The sequence below is a fragment of the Camelus ferus genome, chromosome 3 (assembly GCF_009834535.1).
Source record: "Camelus ferus isolate YT-003-E chromosome 3, BCGSAC_Cfer_1.0, whole genome shotgun sequence".
Lineage (NCBI taxonomy): Eukaryota > Metazoa > Chordata > Mammalia > Artiodactyla > Camelidae > Camelus > Camelus ferus.
Window position 1 is genome coordinate 91,078,251 of NC_045698.1, and position 19,000 is coordinate 91,097,250.

Below are 19,000 nucleotides of genomic sequence, written 5' to 3' on the forward strand. Positions count from 1 at the left end.
GTTTTGAGGGAAAAAGGTATGCACCTTAGAGGAGAAATTTAAATTACATGAGAGACAGGTGTTATTACAAAGGACTCTACTGACTGTCAGAGAGAGAAATATCGTGTCATTAGCCAAAAACAAACAAACAAAAAAACAAATAAATAAATAGTTTTTCAATACCTCTGGGCAAAGTATATTCACTTTCTGAACAACACTACATTGCCACTCTGAACTATGCTACTACTTATAAGACTAGAAACGACTTTAGAAAAACTAAGTATTACACTGAATAAAAGACAAGTCACACTTTCACAGTAAGTGATCATTTATAAACTTGGGTATCCATAAAACTTAACCATTATTTGTTTTCCAAAAAAATTTCAAAAAATACACAAAATATACATTTAAATATAAAATTAATTCTAAGAAATACAAATAACAATGACTAATTAATAAACCTAATATATGGAAAATATGCACAGGTTGATTTTCAAGTACCAATGTATTTTTTTCCATTTAATTAATTTAAATAAACTACAATAGGTTGGAATTTCAACAAAATGTTAAGCATTCAAGAATAAACTAAAATCTAATTTTAACACTCATTTTTAAAAATGGGAAAATGACAGTAGGCACCTTGTGTGTAAATGAAACCAAACACTTCCTAAAGATAATTTCCTAAAAGACGAGTATTCTGCACACAAACATTAACATGACTTAAGAACATTACAGTTTCAATGCCAGACAATCATTATATTCACATACAGTACCAACAGGATAAGTTACAACCAAATGAAAAAATCAAAATCCTAATGGGCATCTTTCCTCCTTTTTATAAATCATGCTGATAGCACACAAAGGAGGACCTCAAGCTGAGCAAGACAGACAGCACCTCTTAGCTGCTTAAAAAAAAAAAGAAAAAAAACCTCTGCCCTGTGTATGAAATGCAATCCACTGTTACATGTTAGAACTACTGTAGCAAACACCAACACAAAAGAACAACTCTCTTTTCCTTTAGATTGGCCTGTAAGTGAAGATGACCTCATCCTTTTCCTTGTTCTACCAATCATCTCATAGAATCTGCCATTCTAGGGAATTGTATGGTAAGCCTAGCATGCAAAATCTCTCTGTGCAACAATACCATGAAAGAAACAAACAGGCCAAATTCTATATTGAGCAGGTGAACCCACCACCACTCTGATGATACACTATACCACATTGTGTCTTCAGAAATAATGACTACTCTCTTAATTACTGAACAAAAAATAAACATATTTTGAAGTCAGTAATTTATCAAATAACTAAAATACATGATTATGTGAATAAATGATTTTTCACTTCCATTACTTTAGAAATTTTCTTGTGATCTCCATTTCATTATCTCACCAATTCAAATGAAGTAACTGCAACAAAGGGGAATGCCCTGATCAACACATTACTAGGAATCTGCATCTACAAAGGATAGTCATTTAAGAATGCATTTCCTCTGAATATGAAATACCGTGATGCTAACGCATACTGATGAAATCTTTAGGTTTAAAAAGGTCTTTCAAACTACTAACAAATAAAGCAATCAACGTATGCTGGCTTTGTAAAGCTTCAAACCATTATACATTTTTATAAAAATGTAAATGCTATATAATTAATAATTGAATTATTTTATATATTTATTTTATAAATTATATAAACTAATATAAAATATAACTGTATAAATTATTTCTAAACAAAAAGACAAAGCAGAACATTTGAAATCATCTTGTATAGAAAGCCAATGAGGTTTTAACAGTTAGTAAACTATAAATGTATCTTTTTTTAACATTTTTTATTGATTTATAAACGTATCTTTTTTCATTAAGTAACAACACTGAAAGAAAGAGGAAAAAAATCATCATAGATTAAGGTAAGATATCAGAAGATTTACATTCCAGACATTATGAAAAGCAAAAAAAAACCCAATATTAATAAAAACCTGGTTTGTAATAATCTCAGGCGGAGTCATACAGTTTATTCCCCATTTGCACAGAGAAATAATATAATCATAATTTAAAGAAGCCAAACTCAAAAGAAGGTTAGGAACAAAAGGAAAATTATGTAGTTTTACAAAATAAAACAAACAGTCCACTAATTTCTGCATTTTTGTTGTAAGCACTTAATCTCTGAAATATAAACTGTTAAATGTACTGATTTACGTAGGAAAAATACTTTTAACTGTTTTGGAAAATGAACAAATAAATGACACTCTACCATGTCAGAGGTAATATACAATCCCTTTTAAAGGATCATAGCAAGCTTTTCTATTCCTCCCCCCGCCCTTTGCTTAACTTGAACATCTGAAATGCATCCTTGTAGTTATCAGACATGGTTTACTCTAATTACTGGTGCCCCTCTGGAATTTCTGCTTTCAAAATGCATCCAATGTATTCCTCATCCTTTCTGAAGAAAGGGAAGCCAGAATACTAACACTCTCTTCCTATTCTGTAAGAAACAGTGTGCTGAAGCACACTGTCTACTATGTCCACTAAATGATCAGCACCACGCTGTTGAAAATCCTGTCAGAGCCACCAGCAGGACACATATGCAGTATGAAATATGATCTATCCTTAGGGACTGATGGAGGAATAAAAGGCAAAGAGGGAGAGGGAAGCCTTCATCATCAACTAAGGTGATGTAAGCTTCTATAATTAGAACAAGTGAAACCGAAGGAACAATAAAAAGACACCACCATGCTTCTACTTCTCCCTACATTGTGCAGTTGTATCAGGCATTTTTCACTAACTCACATACAAACAAAAAATAAAACTCTGAATATACAGTAATCAGTCAAGTATGCTACATACTATATGCAAACCTACTGTAAAGTTTTAAAATAATGTATTATTTTTTACCAAAAAATCAAGATTTGCTCAATAAAATACATATCTGTAACTAGGTATGTAAACATGATTGAAAAAAGAAATCTTTAATTTAAAAAATTAAACTGTTGAGAATACTGTCTCCATCTGTAAATTCCTGGATTACATTAGAAAGTACCTTCATATCACTTCTCTAATTTAAATAAGTGCATTTTCTAGTACTATAATATTTATCTATCAATTTTCAAACCCTATGGATCAATCCTAAGGAAAAACATCACAGTCACATACAGATTTATTCATACAAGTTGTAACAGAAGAAAAACTGGAAGCCGCATGAGAATACTTTGTTATACTCATAATATTAGTACTTAAATAATGTTTAGGGGAAAACTTAATTGCGTAAGAAGTAGAAAGGAAGGATAAATAACTAAATATTCATCATTATCTAAATTAGTTAAGATCTCAATGATTTAATCAAGACATATGCATTTAAAAATCAATAGCCACACTAGTTATCTCTGGTTTTGAGGATTATAGGAAGTTTATTTCCTTAATATTCTTCTGTATTTTTCTACATTTCTACAGTGAGCATTTTTTTCCACAAAAAATTTTTTAAAAATCTACTCTAGGCAGGCATTTGTCCTACTTAGTTTGATCACAATATCACTCCTTTGATTTGTCTCTGTCCATTTGTGGACTCATGGCCCTGAAACTAGGTACAAGACTTTCTACTGAGAATTCTACATTATTTCCCAGAAGAGAAATGAGAAGCAGAATTCTCCTAGGAGATGCTAGATACTCATGAATAAAAAAAGAAGAGTCCTCTTCTGTTTTTAAGGTACAAAACACCATAAAGAATAGAACTGAAGAGAACAGTCTGGCTTGCAGTAGGGTGAGAGGACAACCAATACTGAAAAGCTGCAGATTCTCAGAGGTTCGGCTCCAAATTTCTCAGTAGCATTCTGATCAGCACTCACTGTCATACACAATTAAGACTGGCAAAGCCTCCAGCTATATAATCTCCTTTACTTTAGAAGTGATAGAAAACTGTTTATTCACTCATCCTTTCATTCTACAAGTATTAACCAAACACAAAATATAATCACAATCAGAATCCATCAAGTCCACAAATAAAATAAAGTTCAAATTGCTGACAGTGTCTTAATCAGTGACTATGACTTTAGCAGACAGACCTTGAAATTCTGATAATATATGCAACAAGAGTGTTTATACTTCCTCCATTTTGACTTGAATGTTTAAATTATTTGTTCACTGGTGCTGTTATGTTCTGAATGTCTGTGTCCCTCCCAAATTCCTATGTTGAGATACTGATTTCCAAAACGATGGTATTATGAGGTAATGCATTTGGGAGGTGATTAGGCCACGAGGGCTCTGGGACTGGGATTAGGGCCCTCACAAAAATGCCCCAGAGAGCTTCCTAGCCCTGTTCCACCATGTCGACACAGCAAGAAGTTGGCAGTTTGTAGTTAAAAGGGACTTAGTAGCTAGTTCATTTCCCACACATGATGCAGGGACTGAGGGTCTTAAGACTGTCCACTGTGAACTGGGTGTGTTTCTTGCGGAGCCCAAATTCACACTTCACCACAGTGTGACGCACTAACAATATATGTGCTTATAATTAACCTGTTTTTCTCCCAACATAACAGGAATTGTTTTTAAAAAAATTCTTTAAACTTTTCAGCCTCTTCAGAGATTTATTTCTTCTTGGAATGTCTTTATTCTACACAGAATAAATTCAAGTAATGGAATAGTCTGGAATGCTGTGGCGTTACTTTGCTATGTGTTAGCTCAAGAGTGATATATGAACCAATTAGAACTAACAGATAAGCAGTTGTTTAGAATGGTACTCTTTTTTCATTCGTGTGCTCTGTTCGACAGCTTGGCAGTTTTATTCTGTGTTTCAAAGTCTACACATCCTTCAAGTATCGCTCTGTGATTTTTCATATCCTTACCATGTTATCAGGCAATGTAAAAATACAGTTCAAAGTAACACTAGTAGTGATGATGAAGTGATCCATGTCAGAAGATACATAAATGTTCTCAAGTTCAAGCTCAGAGAACGAGGAGAAAGATGATGCTTAAATTGAAAAAACTGAGGAGGTTTTAGAACAATCAGTTGTAGAAGAAGAGGAAGAAACAGATGATGATGATGATGATGATGGCGCACTGGACAGTACTCAGGGAAAGAGTTCACTGGCAGACAAAAGTCGTTTATATTCACAGGAAAAAGTGGACTTCTGACAGAATTACCTCACGGTATTAGTCCGGGTGAAGTTCTCTCACTATTTTTAGACGAAGAAATAAACCTTCCGGTAAAGGAGTTAAACAGATATGTGGAACAAAAACTACTTCAACATCTAAATACAGAATATAGTCAAATAAAGAAATGGAAACATATTTCTGAAGAAATTAAAAAATTCCTTGCTCTTCTAATTTGGATGGGTCTAGTGAAACCAATATCTATGACTAAATATTGGTCAAAAGACCCCCTTTAAAATTCCACATTGCTGTGTACCATAATGTCTTGTAATCATTTTGAATTATTATCAGATTTTCACTTTGCAAATAATGAAACGATTTAAAGAGGTGATAGGCTTGGAAAAATACTACCATAGATTAATGCTTTGACTACAGTTACTAAAAAATTTTTTTCACTGTGTCCAGATATCATAATCGATGAGATAATGGTTCCCTGGAGGAGAAGGCTTATGTTTAGACAATATATACCAAATAAGACACAAAAATATGGAATAAAATTATTTAAGTTATGTTCAACCGAAAAAGTTATGCATGGTTGATAAAAATATATTCTGGACGAGAGACTAGCCGAGTCAGGCAAATCGGATTAGCTCAAAACGTTTGCAGTGAGCCTGCAGAAAAATTATTAAATGAAGGACATACCTTGTACGTAGATAATTTCTGCACCAGCTACAAATTGGCCCTAAAATTTCTGAGTGTGAAAACTCATGTTGTTGGGACTATCTGGCATAATAAAAAGCTCATGCCAAAAGATGTTACGTCCCATCCACTAAAAACAGATGAAATGGTGTGGCAAGGAGATAATGGAATTGTGATTCTGAAATGGAAAGATGCTAGGAACATAAGAATACTTTCAACAGAAGATGCACCCATTATGGTATCCAATTTAAATTCACCTGCTCGTTACCATATCTTATAAAAATGAAGCCACTAGCCATACTTGATTATAATAAAGGATAGCGGCATCAGCAGACTGACCAGATGGTTTCAAATGCAACGACATTACAAAAAAAAAGTATCAAATGGTACCGGAAATTAGCACTACATCTACTTATTGGGATTTCTGTTGTAAATGCACATATTGTATACCAGGCAAAGCCAAATAAAAAAATTAAAGTATCAGAATTTAGGGAGCTTTTAGTTAAGGAACGGTTATATTCTCCAAATAATAGGTCCAATAATATGTACAGGGATAAAGGAGAAGTGATTCACAATTTACAAATTAGAAAAAATCCACAAAGCAAAACAATCAGAAGAATGTGCGTCCTCTGTTACCAGAAAAGCAGGTAAACTTTTGAAAGACAAGAAGCTAGAAAAAATGTAAAAAAGGCAGGAACATATTGTCCTAGTTGTCGTAGAACACCACAGCTTTGTATAAATTGTTTCAGCAAATATCACAGAAAGTAACATAATATAATTCTGTATTATATAAAATATGGGTAATATTTTATCTATCTGCGTATATATGTTGTTACTACTAAATACTTGTATTACAAATGAAAGCTGCTGTAAATTACTTGTAAAAACCTGTGTAACTGGATGAAGGAAAGCGTCACCCATATCTGGGTGATGTGGTCCCTGAGGAAACACAAGTGTCACCCAGATTTGGCTGACATGGTGATCAATGTGTTAACATTACAAATTTGTGCTTGAGATAGAAAAGGAATGCATACAATCTGATTCCTAGTTTAATGTCTTTCTGTTACATCAAATTAAGGGATCTGGCTCTTAAAAACCTACCCATATCAAGGATTAAACTTACTCGCTCCTAGTTTCTTTGGAAGTACAAATTGATAGTCCTGAGACAAATGCTGGGATGCTGTAATGGTCTGAAGGTCTGTGTCTCCCCAGAATTCATGTTGAAATTCTATTCCTCAAGGTGATATATTTGGAGGTGGGGCTTGTGGAAAGTGATTAGGTTATGAGCAAATAGCCCTCATGACTGGGATTAGTGCTCTTATAAAAGAGGCCCCACAGAGTTCCCAGCCCTTTCCACCATGTGAGCAGACAACAAGAGGTAAATAGTCTACGATGCAGAAGCAGGCCTTTAAGAGAACCTGAACATGCTGGCACCCTGATCTCGAACTTCCAGCCTCCAGATATTTGAGAAACAAATTTCTGTTGTTTTTAAGCCACTCAGTCTGTGGTATTTCATTATAACAACCTAAGCGGACTAAGACCCACTCCATGAGGTGGGGCTGGCAATCACCCTTGGACTCTCATTCAACCGCACTGACAAACATGTCAATTTCTCTCTATATGTTCTGAATGCAAACAAAACGTGGAGCACTGCAGGAGAACTGGGAACATAAGGTGCAATCACAAAATGAGCAAATGAGAAAGAGATGCTTTTGCGTTAGTTATTTCTGAGCCTAAAATCAAACATACTATGCCAGAAGAATGAACTAGGTAGAACAAAAATATGTAAAGGGTGAGCAAAACAAAGTACTACAGTATGACTGAAGCATTGTACTGTACACGAGAAATTGACATAGCATTGTAAACTGACTATACTTCAATAAAAATATTTTAAAAAATAAAACACATTCAACAACTTTACATAAAAATAGACATTTAAAAAATTCTTAAATTGTTAATTTTGTTTTCTGTTATCTTCAGAATAGAGCATAATTACATAAGCGTAATGCATGTAAGTGTGTGTAACATCTTATGGGACCAGTGAGGGTAAATGTGTGCTCTAACAACAAGAAATGTGACCAAAGACTTCTTCAAAGAGTTCATTGATGAATGGGGTCTTGGGAGCTGAGCAACACTTATGTCAGGGGGATATGGTAGGAGGCTATTCTGGATAAAATGAGTTAAGATTCAAGCTGAATCATCAAAGGACAGAACTGTATCACACAAAGATGCCTGTAAGAACCTTTCAGGGAAAGAGAAGGGATGTCCAACAAAATAATGGGGCTAGAAGGCTGAAAAGGTAGACAGGGGCCAAATGAAGAAGGATTGAGATATCATATAATCTCAGTACTTTAAAAATTAAGTATTTCTGAGCTACATTTCTAACATATGTAATTTATTCATAAATTAATACATGTATTGCCAGCAAAAGTGTTTTGTGTTCATTATGAAATATACACAAAAATACAAAAAAAAAATAAGAGGATAACAGTACATGTAAATATAAACTGTACTATTTCTTCCCATGTTCCGAGAACTATTTCCCAAACTACATTTTAAGACACTTAGGCTAAACTACTGACCTTGCGTAACTTCTAACAGAAAAAAGAACTTCAAGTCAGTAATTCCAAACCAGTCATCAGTTTCTGGCAGATCTTTCCTGTCATCATTTAATTGGCTTCTAGTCATTCATTGTATTTAATAAAGCAACTCATTCAGTGAGTTTCCCATACACTTTGTAACTACTTTATCCTGTAAGGTTAAACAAAGAAATTGCTTTGTTTAAAGTGAGCAATTTTAAGTCTATGCTACAAGAAAATTGGGAAGGGCATAGTTGGTTGATAGTCAGTTGTTCTAACTTTTGATTCTATTTTTCTTATCTGTTCTAACTTTTGATTCTATTTTTCTTATCTGTATTCTCTCTTTGATTCTTCAGCCTCCTTTTTTTAGTTGTCTTACTATATTTACATATTTTGGTAAGCATGTTTTATATCCAATAATAGATAAATAAAGTTATTTTGTTAGCAATAGGAACAAAGATATTTTTGAGTATTTTCAATAATAACAACAGAACTAGAAGCTGCTGACATTACTGCTTGATTTTTAGAGCATCAAACATTAGGCAGAGCCCTTTATATATATTATCTTATTTAATTCTTTCACTAATCTATAGGTTATATATAAAAACAGACTTAGAAAGGTGACATAACTTGCCCAAAGTTACAAGGGAACCTAAACAAGCTGATATAAAACCAAGGACTCTATTTTCTTTGACATGCAATATGCTCTAAGGATATGATTATGGTTCACATTTTCAAGACATATATACTCAGACAGGAGAGACAGACATCTGAATAATTACAAGGTAGTGTAATGAATGGTCATTGGTATATGCATGGAATATTACAGGAATGCAGAGATATGTACCTAACCCTCCCAAGAAAATATCATGGACTCCTCCCATAAGATGATACAAATTATTTAAATTAGAATTAAAATTTTAAATTTAAAATTAAAGTCCTTAGTCATAGCAGCCACACTTTAATAAGCGTGGCTTAATGTGTAGCCACATGTGGCTAGATACTATCGATTTCGAAAGGAGAGATGTAAAACATTTCCATCACTGCAGAAAGTTCTAATAGACAGAACTGGTCTAGACTATATGCTAGATCCTTAAAGGCTAGATCACTCAAATTTCTGACAGATGGTGGTAGGCCATGAAAAGAGTTCAGAGTTTAATAGAAATAATACTGTTAAAACATTCTTTTAGGACTGAAAAAAGAAAAATGAATAGACTAGTAGATGGCAGGGGATAGGAGAAGAGGTAAGGAATAATGCTAGGAGTAGGGAAACCAGAGAGAGAAAAAACAAATCTTAAAATCAAATAAACAAAATGATGAAGCAGATATCTTAACACAGAGATTATACAACACTTTTCAATTCTTAAAAAATTCTTCAAGTCTCTTAAAATGAAATAATACTGCTTTTACAGTGAAAGTTGCCTGGGGGAGTGTGGGACATGTTATTACAACACTTCTAGAAAGAATGGCAGTGAACACTAAGGCAATGACATGGGTAATATGAGAGGAGGGCACAAACATTTGAGATGAAGAATCTATCTTGACATCTATATCATTGACTGATTAGACCTTGACTATGCACACATGTTCTAAGTAAATCAGCAACCACGTTAAGACAGGCAGACCAGTTACTACCATCCTTTAGAAGTAAAGCAACCAAAGCATGAAGAGTTCAGATAAAATGTCCCTCTCATACAGTTAGGGAAGGAAGAATTCAAGACAGATGGCTCATCTAAATACTAGACTACTTCTACTTGGCTTAATTATCCATCCTACTCACTGAATATTGCTCCCAATCACCTTCATGCTGTTTCTAAATATCAAATACATCCCCCTCAAAGATAAAAGCTCTGAAATTACTGAGAATATTCGAAGACATTTAATAGTGTCGCAAGCTCTAAGAGTAATACCCAAAGGAGTTTCAAAAACATCATTACAGTTATAGAAGTGCTCTTTTTAACATTAAAAAAAAACTTTCACATTAAGATTATGGTTCTCATCATTACATGAAGCAATGTGTATGACAAAACTATGAAAATATTTCATAAGAATAAATCGTTTTTTTCAACAATTCCAAGCATTCATTTAGAAAGTAATTTTAAAACACATGCAAAATCTTTAATGTTCACAAAAGCTTGATGTATTGAACATAATTAAGATAAAGAAAACAACAGTAACAAAATATTCTTTACATTTTTAAGAATTTTTGACCTTCAGCACTCCAGCAAGAATAAGTTGAAGATGGTTTACAGATGAGAAAATTATCAAATTTCCTACTATCTAAAGAATGATTCCTCCCAATCTCCCTCTCTGAAATGCTGACAGTGGAACAAAAGAAATAAAGCTCCTAATGATAGTTATAAAATCAGTTATCTACAGGATGCTTTCACAAATACTAATTTAGATTTCTGCTACAAGAGCTTATACTTATCATTCACAAACTATTCCAAAATTGAAGAGGAAGGAACGCTCCCAAATTCATCCTATGAAGCCACCACCACACGGATATCAAAACCAGACAAAGACACTACAAAAAAAAAAAATTTACAGGCCAGTATCTTTGATGAATATAGATGTAAAAATCCTAAACAAAATATTAGCAACTCAAATCCAAAAATGCATAAAAAGGATCATACACTATGGCAAGTTAGACTTATTCCAGGGTTCCAAGGATGGTTCAACATATGCAAATCATACACCACATTAACAAAAGGAAAGACAAAAACCACATGACTATCTCAACTGGCACAGAAAAAACTATTTAGATTTTTCAGCAAAGCAAATGTAAGTGTCTTAAGAAACTAAAGTTGGCTTCGAGAACTGGTAATTTTCTTCCAAACTTGTGTTTTCCACTCTGAGTTCTGAGAGAGGTCACAGGCTTCTACGACAATGATAAACAGAGTCACTTTCGTCTAAGCAATATTAAGAGCTCTTGAATTTGACAAAAATTCAACATCCATTCATAAAAAAACCCTCACCAAAGTAGGTATAGAGGGAACGTATCTCAGTAAAAGTCATTTATGACAAACCCACAGCCAACATCATAATCAACAGTGAAAGGCTGAAAGCTTTCCTGCTAAATTCAGGAACAAGGCAAAGAAACCCACTCACCACTTCTATTTTAACATAGTATTGGAAGTCCTAGCCACAACACTCAGACCAAAAAAAAAGAAATAAAAGGTGTCCAAATTGGAAAGGAAAAGCTAAAACTGTCACTACTTGCATATGACATGATACTCTATATAATATAGAGTACCCTAAACTCTCCATACAAAAACCATCAGAACTGATAAATGAATTCAGCAAGATAGCAGAATACAAGATTAATATACAGAAATCTGTTGCATTTCTTTACAATAATGAAGTATCAGAGAAAGTTAAAAAAAAATCCCTTTAAAATTGCATTAAAAAAAAAACCAACCCACCTAGGAAAAAACTTAACCAACGAGGTGAAAGACCTATACACTGAAAACGGTAAAAAAACACTGATAAAGGAAATTGGAAGATGATTCAAAGAAAGGCAAAGATATCCCATGCTACTGAATTGGAATTAATATTTTTAAAGGGGCTATATATTACCCATAGCAATCTACAGATTCAATGCAATCCCTATCAAAACACCTATGACATTCTCAACAGAACTAGAAAATTTCTAAAATTTATATGGAATGACAAAAGACCCAAACTGCCAAAGCAATTATGAGGAAAAAGAACAAAGCTGGAGTCATATCCCTCTGAGACTTCAGACAATACTACAAAGCTACAATAATCAAAACAGTGTGGTACTGGCACACACACAGACATATAGATCAATGAAGTAGAATAAAGAGTCCAGAAATAAACCTACACGCTTACAGTCCATTAATCTTTGACAAAGGAGGGAAGAATACACAACTGAGAAAAACCAGTCTCTTCAGCAACTGATGTCGGGAAAGCTGAACAACCAACTGCATGTAAATCAATGAAGTGGAACACTCCCTCATACCATACACAAAAATAAATGGCTTATAGACTTAAATATAAGACATGACACCATAAACTTCCTAAAAGAGAACATAGACAAAACATTTGCAGACATAAATCACAGTAATATTTCTTAGGTCAGTCTCCTAAGAGGGAAAAACAAGAATAAACAAATGGGACCTAATAATACTACAAGCATTTGCACAGCTAAGGAAAATCATAAACAAAGTGAAAAGACAACCTACGGACTGGGAGAAAATATTGGCAAATGATATGATCAAAAATTGCTTAATTTCCAAAATATACAAACAGTTCAGTATCAAAAAACACAAACAACCCAATCAAAAAATGGGCAAAAGATCTAAACAGACATTTCTCTAAAGAAGACATTCAGAATATTAACAGGCACATGAGTGTGTATATGTCCATGTATGACTGAAAAATTGTGCTGAACACTGGAATTTGACACAACATTGTAAAATGATTATAAATCAATAAAAAATGTTAAAAAAAAAAACAGGCACATGAAAAGATGCTCAGCATTGCTAATTATTAGAGAAATGCAAATCAAAACCACAATGAGGTATCACCTCACACTGTTCACGGCTATCATCAAAAAGTCTACAAATAATAAATGCCCAAAAAGGTGCAGGGAAAAGGGAACCCTCCTACACTGTTGGTGGGAATGTAAACTGGTACAGCCACTATGGAAAGCAACATGGAGGTTCCTTAAAAAACTCAAAATAGAGCTACCATATGATCCATCAATCCCACCCTTGGGCATACATCCAAAAAGGACAAAATTCCAATGCAAAAAGATACATGCACCCCCATGTTCACAGCAGCACTCTTTACAACAGCCATGACATGGAAATAACCCAAGGTCCCTCCACAGATGATTTGCTTAAGATGTGGTATATGTACGGAAAGGAATATTACTCAGCCATAAAAAGGAAATATTGCCATTTGCAGCAACATAGATGGACCTATAGAATATTATACTTAGTGAGTTAAGCCAAAGACAAATATTACATGATACCACTTATACATGTAACCTAAAAATGATACAAATGAATCTATATACAAAACAAACAGACTCACAGACATAGAAAACAAAATTACGGTTATCAAAGGGGAGAGAGAGGACGGGGGGACAAATTAGGAAAATGGGATTAACAGATACAACTATTATACATAAAATAGATAAGCAACAAGGATTTAGTGTACAGCATAGGAAATTATATTCAGTATCTTATAATAACCTATAATGGAATATAATCTGAAAAAAAATAACTGAATCACTTTGCTATACCCTGGAAATGAACAATGAAAAGAAAAAAAAAAAAAAAAAAACATGTTGCTACAAAGCATCCTTATCAAGAGTAACTACCAAGACAGAAGAATTTGGCCAGATGCATAGGTTTCATTTAAAACTAAATTAAAATCTCTTTAACACTGCATTTTCTAAGCTGCCTGAAAAACTCCCTTTGAGAAAAGACTCCTATTACTTCAAGAGATAGCACATGCAAGTAACATGACCAAATATCATTCTCTAACTCAGTCTAATGGTTAATAATATGTCTTGTCTAAGTTGAATCAACTTAGTCCTCTCCCTTCCATGAGCTGCCAAACTGCTGACAGCTCAACAGGATAACTACCTAAAACTAGCTGAACAAGCCTTTACATGTGAAAATGCCACACTTTACTTAGACTTTATGGACAGTATCCCAAGCAGTGTGCCTACTGCTTTCTGGTCCAATCACGAAACCAGCATATCCTGAAGAGAACAGCTCCGGGCACATATGAGGACTAAAAGTAAATGACTCATGAGCACAAGCCACAGCTACCAAGGGAAAATATACAATCTGTCTAGATTTTATTACATGACACCAAAACTATATGGGAAAAGAACATACTACAGGTGAGACTAGAATAAGCAAGTAATCAAAACACACAAACAATGCATTCTTCTTCATACAAGGAGAACCAAACAGTGCAGCTGAACAAACTTTAGGCAATTATTCTTCTTGGAATTTTTTCTAAAGAAATCAAGATATGGGCATATATAACTACAAAATCACTTAGCACCTTATTTTAAAACAACAGTAACAAAACTAGTAAAATTCAAATGATAAAATATAGGGAACTGAATAAATAAATCATGGCAATTATTAAAATGAAGTACAACACTATTAAGAATAATGTTAAAAAATTAATAATATTCAAAGATGTTCAGATTATATATTTAAGTTTTTGAAAGTTACAAAACAGATCAAGTATTCGTTTTACAAAGTTACCCAAAGAGCCTACCTATCTGTCTATATGTTGAAAAAAGCTTTACCCAAGAATGTATAAAATGTCATCAAAGATTACATAATTGGTTGGTGGGACTAATCAACTTTTAAGTTTTAAAAAACAGACATATCACTTGTATAATAATGCAAAACTTAAATTAAAACTTAAATTAATTAGTGACAGGGAAATTTATTATATAAACAGAAAAGGAAATTATTAAATAATAATAACAGGAAATGAACCTTATGTAATAAAAAAATTTGAAGACTATTTCATATGTTAGAGTTTGTTGTCAGAAATAGAGTATTCAATTAATGAAATTAGGCAAATGTAACTAAATCCTTAGAGCTGCCTTAACTTTAATATTTATTCTACTACAAACAACTCCCTAAATCATCCTCCTTATTCCTAACACAGAATAGGTAAATTTGTGTTTCTGACAACCAAAAGAACTAAACATACCCTTGGGAATTTTGCTGCCATCAATCTCTACACTGTTTTTATATGTGGGGGGAACATGACTCCACTGAAAGCTTATAATAAATACACTTGGATTTATTCTTTTTCTTGGAGTATCCTGAATTCTTCTTTTTGAAAAACAATTATTTTTTTAACATTTTTTTTATTCAGTTATAGTCAGTTTACAATGTTGTGTCAATTTCCAGTGTAAAGCACAATTTTTCCGTTATGCATGAACATACATATTCATTATCACATTTTTTTTCACTGTGAACTACCACCAGATTTGTATATATTTCCCTGTGCTATACAGGATAATCTTGTTTATCTATTCTGCATATGCCTGTCAGTATCTACAAATTTTGAACTCCTAATCTGTCCCTTCCCACCATCCACCCCCTTGGCAACCACAAGTTTGTATTCTATGTCTATGAGTCTGTTTCTGTTTTGTATTTATATTTTGTTTGTTTGTTTTTCTTTTTAGATTCCACATATAAGCAATCTCATATGGTATTTTTCTTTCTCTTTCTGGCTTACTTCACTTAGAATGACATTCTCCAGGAACATCCATGTTGCTGCAAATAGTGTTATGTTGTCGGTTTTTATGGCTGAATAGTATTCCATTGTATAAATATACCACTTCTTCTTTATCCAGTCATCTATTGATGGACACTTAGGCTGTTCCCATGTCTTGGCTATTGGAAATAGTGCTGCTATGAACACTGGGGTGCAGGTGTCTTTTTGAAGTAAGGTTCCTTCTGGATATATGCCCAGGAGCAGGATTCCTGGGTCATATGGTAAGTCTATTCCTAGTCTTTTGAGGAATCTCCATACTGTTTTCCACAGCGGCTGCACCAACCTGCATTCCCACCAGCAGTGTAGGAGGGTTCCCTTTTCTCCACAGCCTCTCCAGCATTTGTCATTTGTGGACTTTTGAATGACGGCCATTCTGACTGGTGTGAGGTGATACCTCATTGTAGTTTTGATTTGCATTTCCCTGATAATTAACGATATTGAGCATTTTTTCATGTGCCTATTGATCATTTGTATTTCTTCCTTGGAGAATTGCTTGTTTAGGTCTTCTGCCCATTTTTGGATTGGGTTGTTTGTTTTTTTCTTATCAAGTCATATAAGCTGCTTATATATTCTGGAGATGAAGCCTTTGTCACTTTCATCTTTTGCAAAAATTTTCTCCCATTCCATAGGTTGTCATTTTTGTTTTGTTTATGGTTTCCTTTGGTTTTTTTTTAATCCTCACTTCTTGATTTAACTACTTTTCAGTCTAAAAAGAAGCACCTACCACTACCAAATTAAAGACTTCTGAATAAACAGTTTATGTTTCTTCTGGTATTACAAAAGTTATTTATTTCATCTGCCTCTTTTTCAATATTTGCATGTGAAAACACAACACACGTTAAGTATAATTTCCCTCCACCTTAATGGAAGAATTGACATTTTTACTTCTGTTACTGCGTAACAGAAAATAGCTCCCAATGAGTCTATATCTGGAGTTCTGAGGACTCTAATTTATATTCCATTCAGGCAACAAAAGCAAGAAAATCCACAAATATTTCTAAAAAGATACATTAAGAAAAAATTGCATCGTATAAACAAAAACAAAAAACCCACCTGTAAGAGTATTTCTACCCAACTCAACACAGCAGAAGCATTTAAAAAAATTACCTAAATATATTTACCTGACCCAAACTTTTATATGTAGAGCTCCATGTGTTGTTATTACCAAAAATACACGTAAATTAAAGATACTGCGTATGAACATTAAGGAAAATCCATGAAATTTCCCCAAATATACTTACAGAAAGATAGCTGTTAGTGTCCACATCATCAGTAATGGTTTGGCGTTCTCCTTTATAGTTAATTTTCCGAAACCTTCTTCGAGATTGTCTGGCAGGAATTTCTCTTTGTAAAATACTATCTTCATTATCTTTGGAATTCTCTACCTGAAACACATGTTCACATTCTTGATTAAACATCCAATTTTTCCATATTACTGACAGTCTATGGAGTCTTAATAGACTCATAAGGAGGCTTCATTTACTTCATGCAAGAAACTGCCTCAAAGAAAACAGTCTGTATAAAACAATGCTCTTGAGTTCAGAAAGATTAAAGGTGATAATATTATAAAGATCTCGAGACCACAGTTTCCTTCCAGGAAACAGTCTCTCTTGCTCACATAAACATATATCCTCTAAGTAACGTCACTTACCAGAAATGATGGCTGTTAACTACACCTACACTTTCAACAGTTACAACTTTTGAGTCTAATTACAAGCTGCCAGATTACACACACACTTTAGCAAACAATCATGGTTATGATTTCAGTGAATTGCTAAACAGTGAAACAAAAATGCTCCATGTATTATCCTTTGGTGTCCATTTTAATGTGTGAAAAAAGCCAAAAATACAAAAGGCTGGCATCTTCTAAGCAAGAAGGGAAAACTAACATTTATCAAGGGCTTAAAATAGGCCAGCACGCATATATATTACATTATTTAGTTTCCACAACAGCCTTGTAATCAGGTATTGCTATTTCTAGTTTACAGATGAGCAATGTCAAACCCAAAGAGATCAGTGACTTTCCAGTCTCATAACAGTGATACCTTTAAAGGTGACCCGGAATACAGGCCTGTCTCCAAAGCTTATGTTACTGATACAAGATTACACTGCCAGGGGAGAGGGCTGGAGGGAAGGAAAGAAACAGGAGAGGGTGATTAAAAGGTACAAACTTACAGCCGCAAAATAAAGGAGTTGCGAGTATGAAATGTACAGTGAGGGGAATACAGTCAATAACTATGTAATATTTCTGTATGGTGACAGATGGTAATTAGACTCATCGTGGTGATCATTTTGAAATGTAGAGAAATACCAAATCACTATTTTCGCTAACAGGAACTAACACAGTGTTGTAGGTCAGTTATACTTTAAAAACAAACAAACTCACAGAAAAAGAGGCAAGATTTGTGGTTCCCAAAGGGGGGGTTTAGGAGGAGGGAGAACTGGATGAAGGCAGTCAAAAGGTACAAACTTTCAGTCACAAGAGAAGTAATGTACAGCATGATAAATATAATTAACACTGTTAAATGTTATATATAGGAACTGTTGTATGTTGTAAGTTAAGAGAGTAAATCCTAAGAGTTCTCATCACAAGAAAAGTAATTTTTCCTATTTCTTTAATTTTCTATCTATATGAGATGACAGATGTTCACAAAACTTACATATATCTTGAAGTGATTATCACAGTAAGTCAAATCAGTATGCCTTAAACTTAGAACAGTCCTGTATGTTAATTATACCTCAATAAAGCTGGAAGGGAAAAAAGACTACACTGCCTATTTAACTACAGACTACACCGTAATTTTTAAAAATTACTTTTACAAAGGAATATTGACATGGTCTGAAGTTTTCTTTAAACCAGGTTTCAGTTTTCTCCCTGAACTACTTTTTTTGCTAATGTCACATCTCTCGCTAATATCAGAAATTTCCTAGTCACCCAAGTATGAAATTTCAACATTTCCAACTCCCCTGCTTGTCTTCTAAATCTTATCTTCAGTCATTTCTTAGAATTTGTCAAATCTTTTTTAGAAATCCCTCTCACAGTGCCTTTTCTTTCATTCCCATTACCACCATCCCTTTTTCAAGTCTTATTTACTTAATCCTGAGCCTGCTGCTTCAGATATGTTCCTAACTCTATTCTACACGGTCAGACAAATCATCTAGATAAATCATCATTACGTCAGGTCTCCTGTTCAAAATGCTACAATGGGCTGCTAATGGTTACCAAATAAATTTTAAGCTATTACATTTGATATTCAAAGCCACATACACTCTATCCCCAAAATATTTTTATTGCTTTATCTTATACGTGGAAGCCTGGAAAAACTGCTCCCTTATCCTCCTCCCCCCAAAAAACTCTCTCATCTACAAGCT

General features: G+C 33.8%; 1 protein-coding gene and 1 long non-coding RNA gene across 7 annotated transcripts in view; one reads left to right on the plus strand and one right to left on the minus strand.

The window, feature by feature from the left end:
• The window catches only part of RAPGEF6 (Rap guanine nucleotide exchange factor 6), a 197,864-nt gene that overhangs the window by 112,741 nt on the left and 66,123 nt on the right, over nt 1–19,000 (minus strand). For all 6 annotated transcript variants that reach the window (XR_001365932.2, XM_032476649.1, XM_006184094.3 and 3 more), the window contains one exon: nt 16,870–17,013. Coding sequence is in view for 5 of the 6 variants with exons in the window: in XM_032476649.1 (XP_032332540.1) it covers nt 16,870–17,013 (144 nt within the window). In the remaining variant the exon portion in view is untranslated. The remainder of the gene's footprint in view (nt 1–16,869; nt 17,014–19,000) is intronic.
• On the plus strand, nt 4,718–18,755 carry LOC116662701. The gene is made up of 3 exons (XR_004318704.1): nt 4,718–4,727; nt 5,122–5,126; nt 18,671–18,755. It is a non-coding gene; the product is annotated as an uncharacterized LOC116662701 (long non-coding RNA).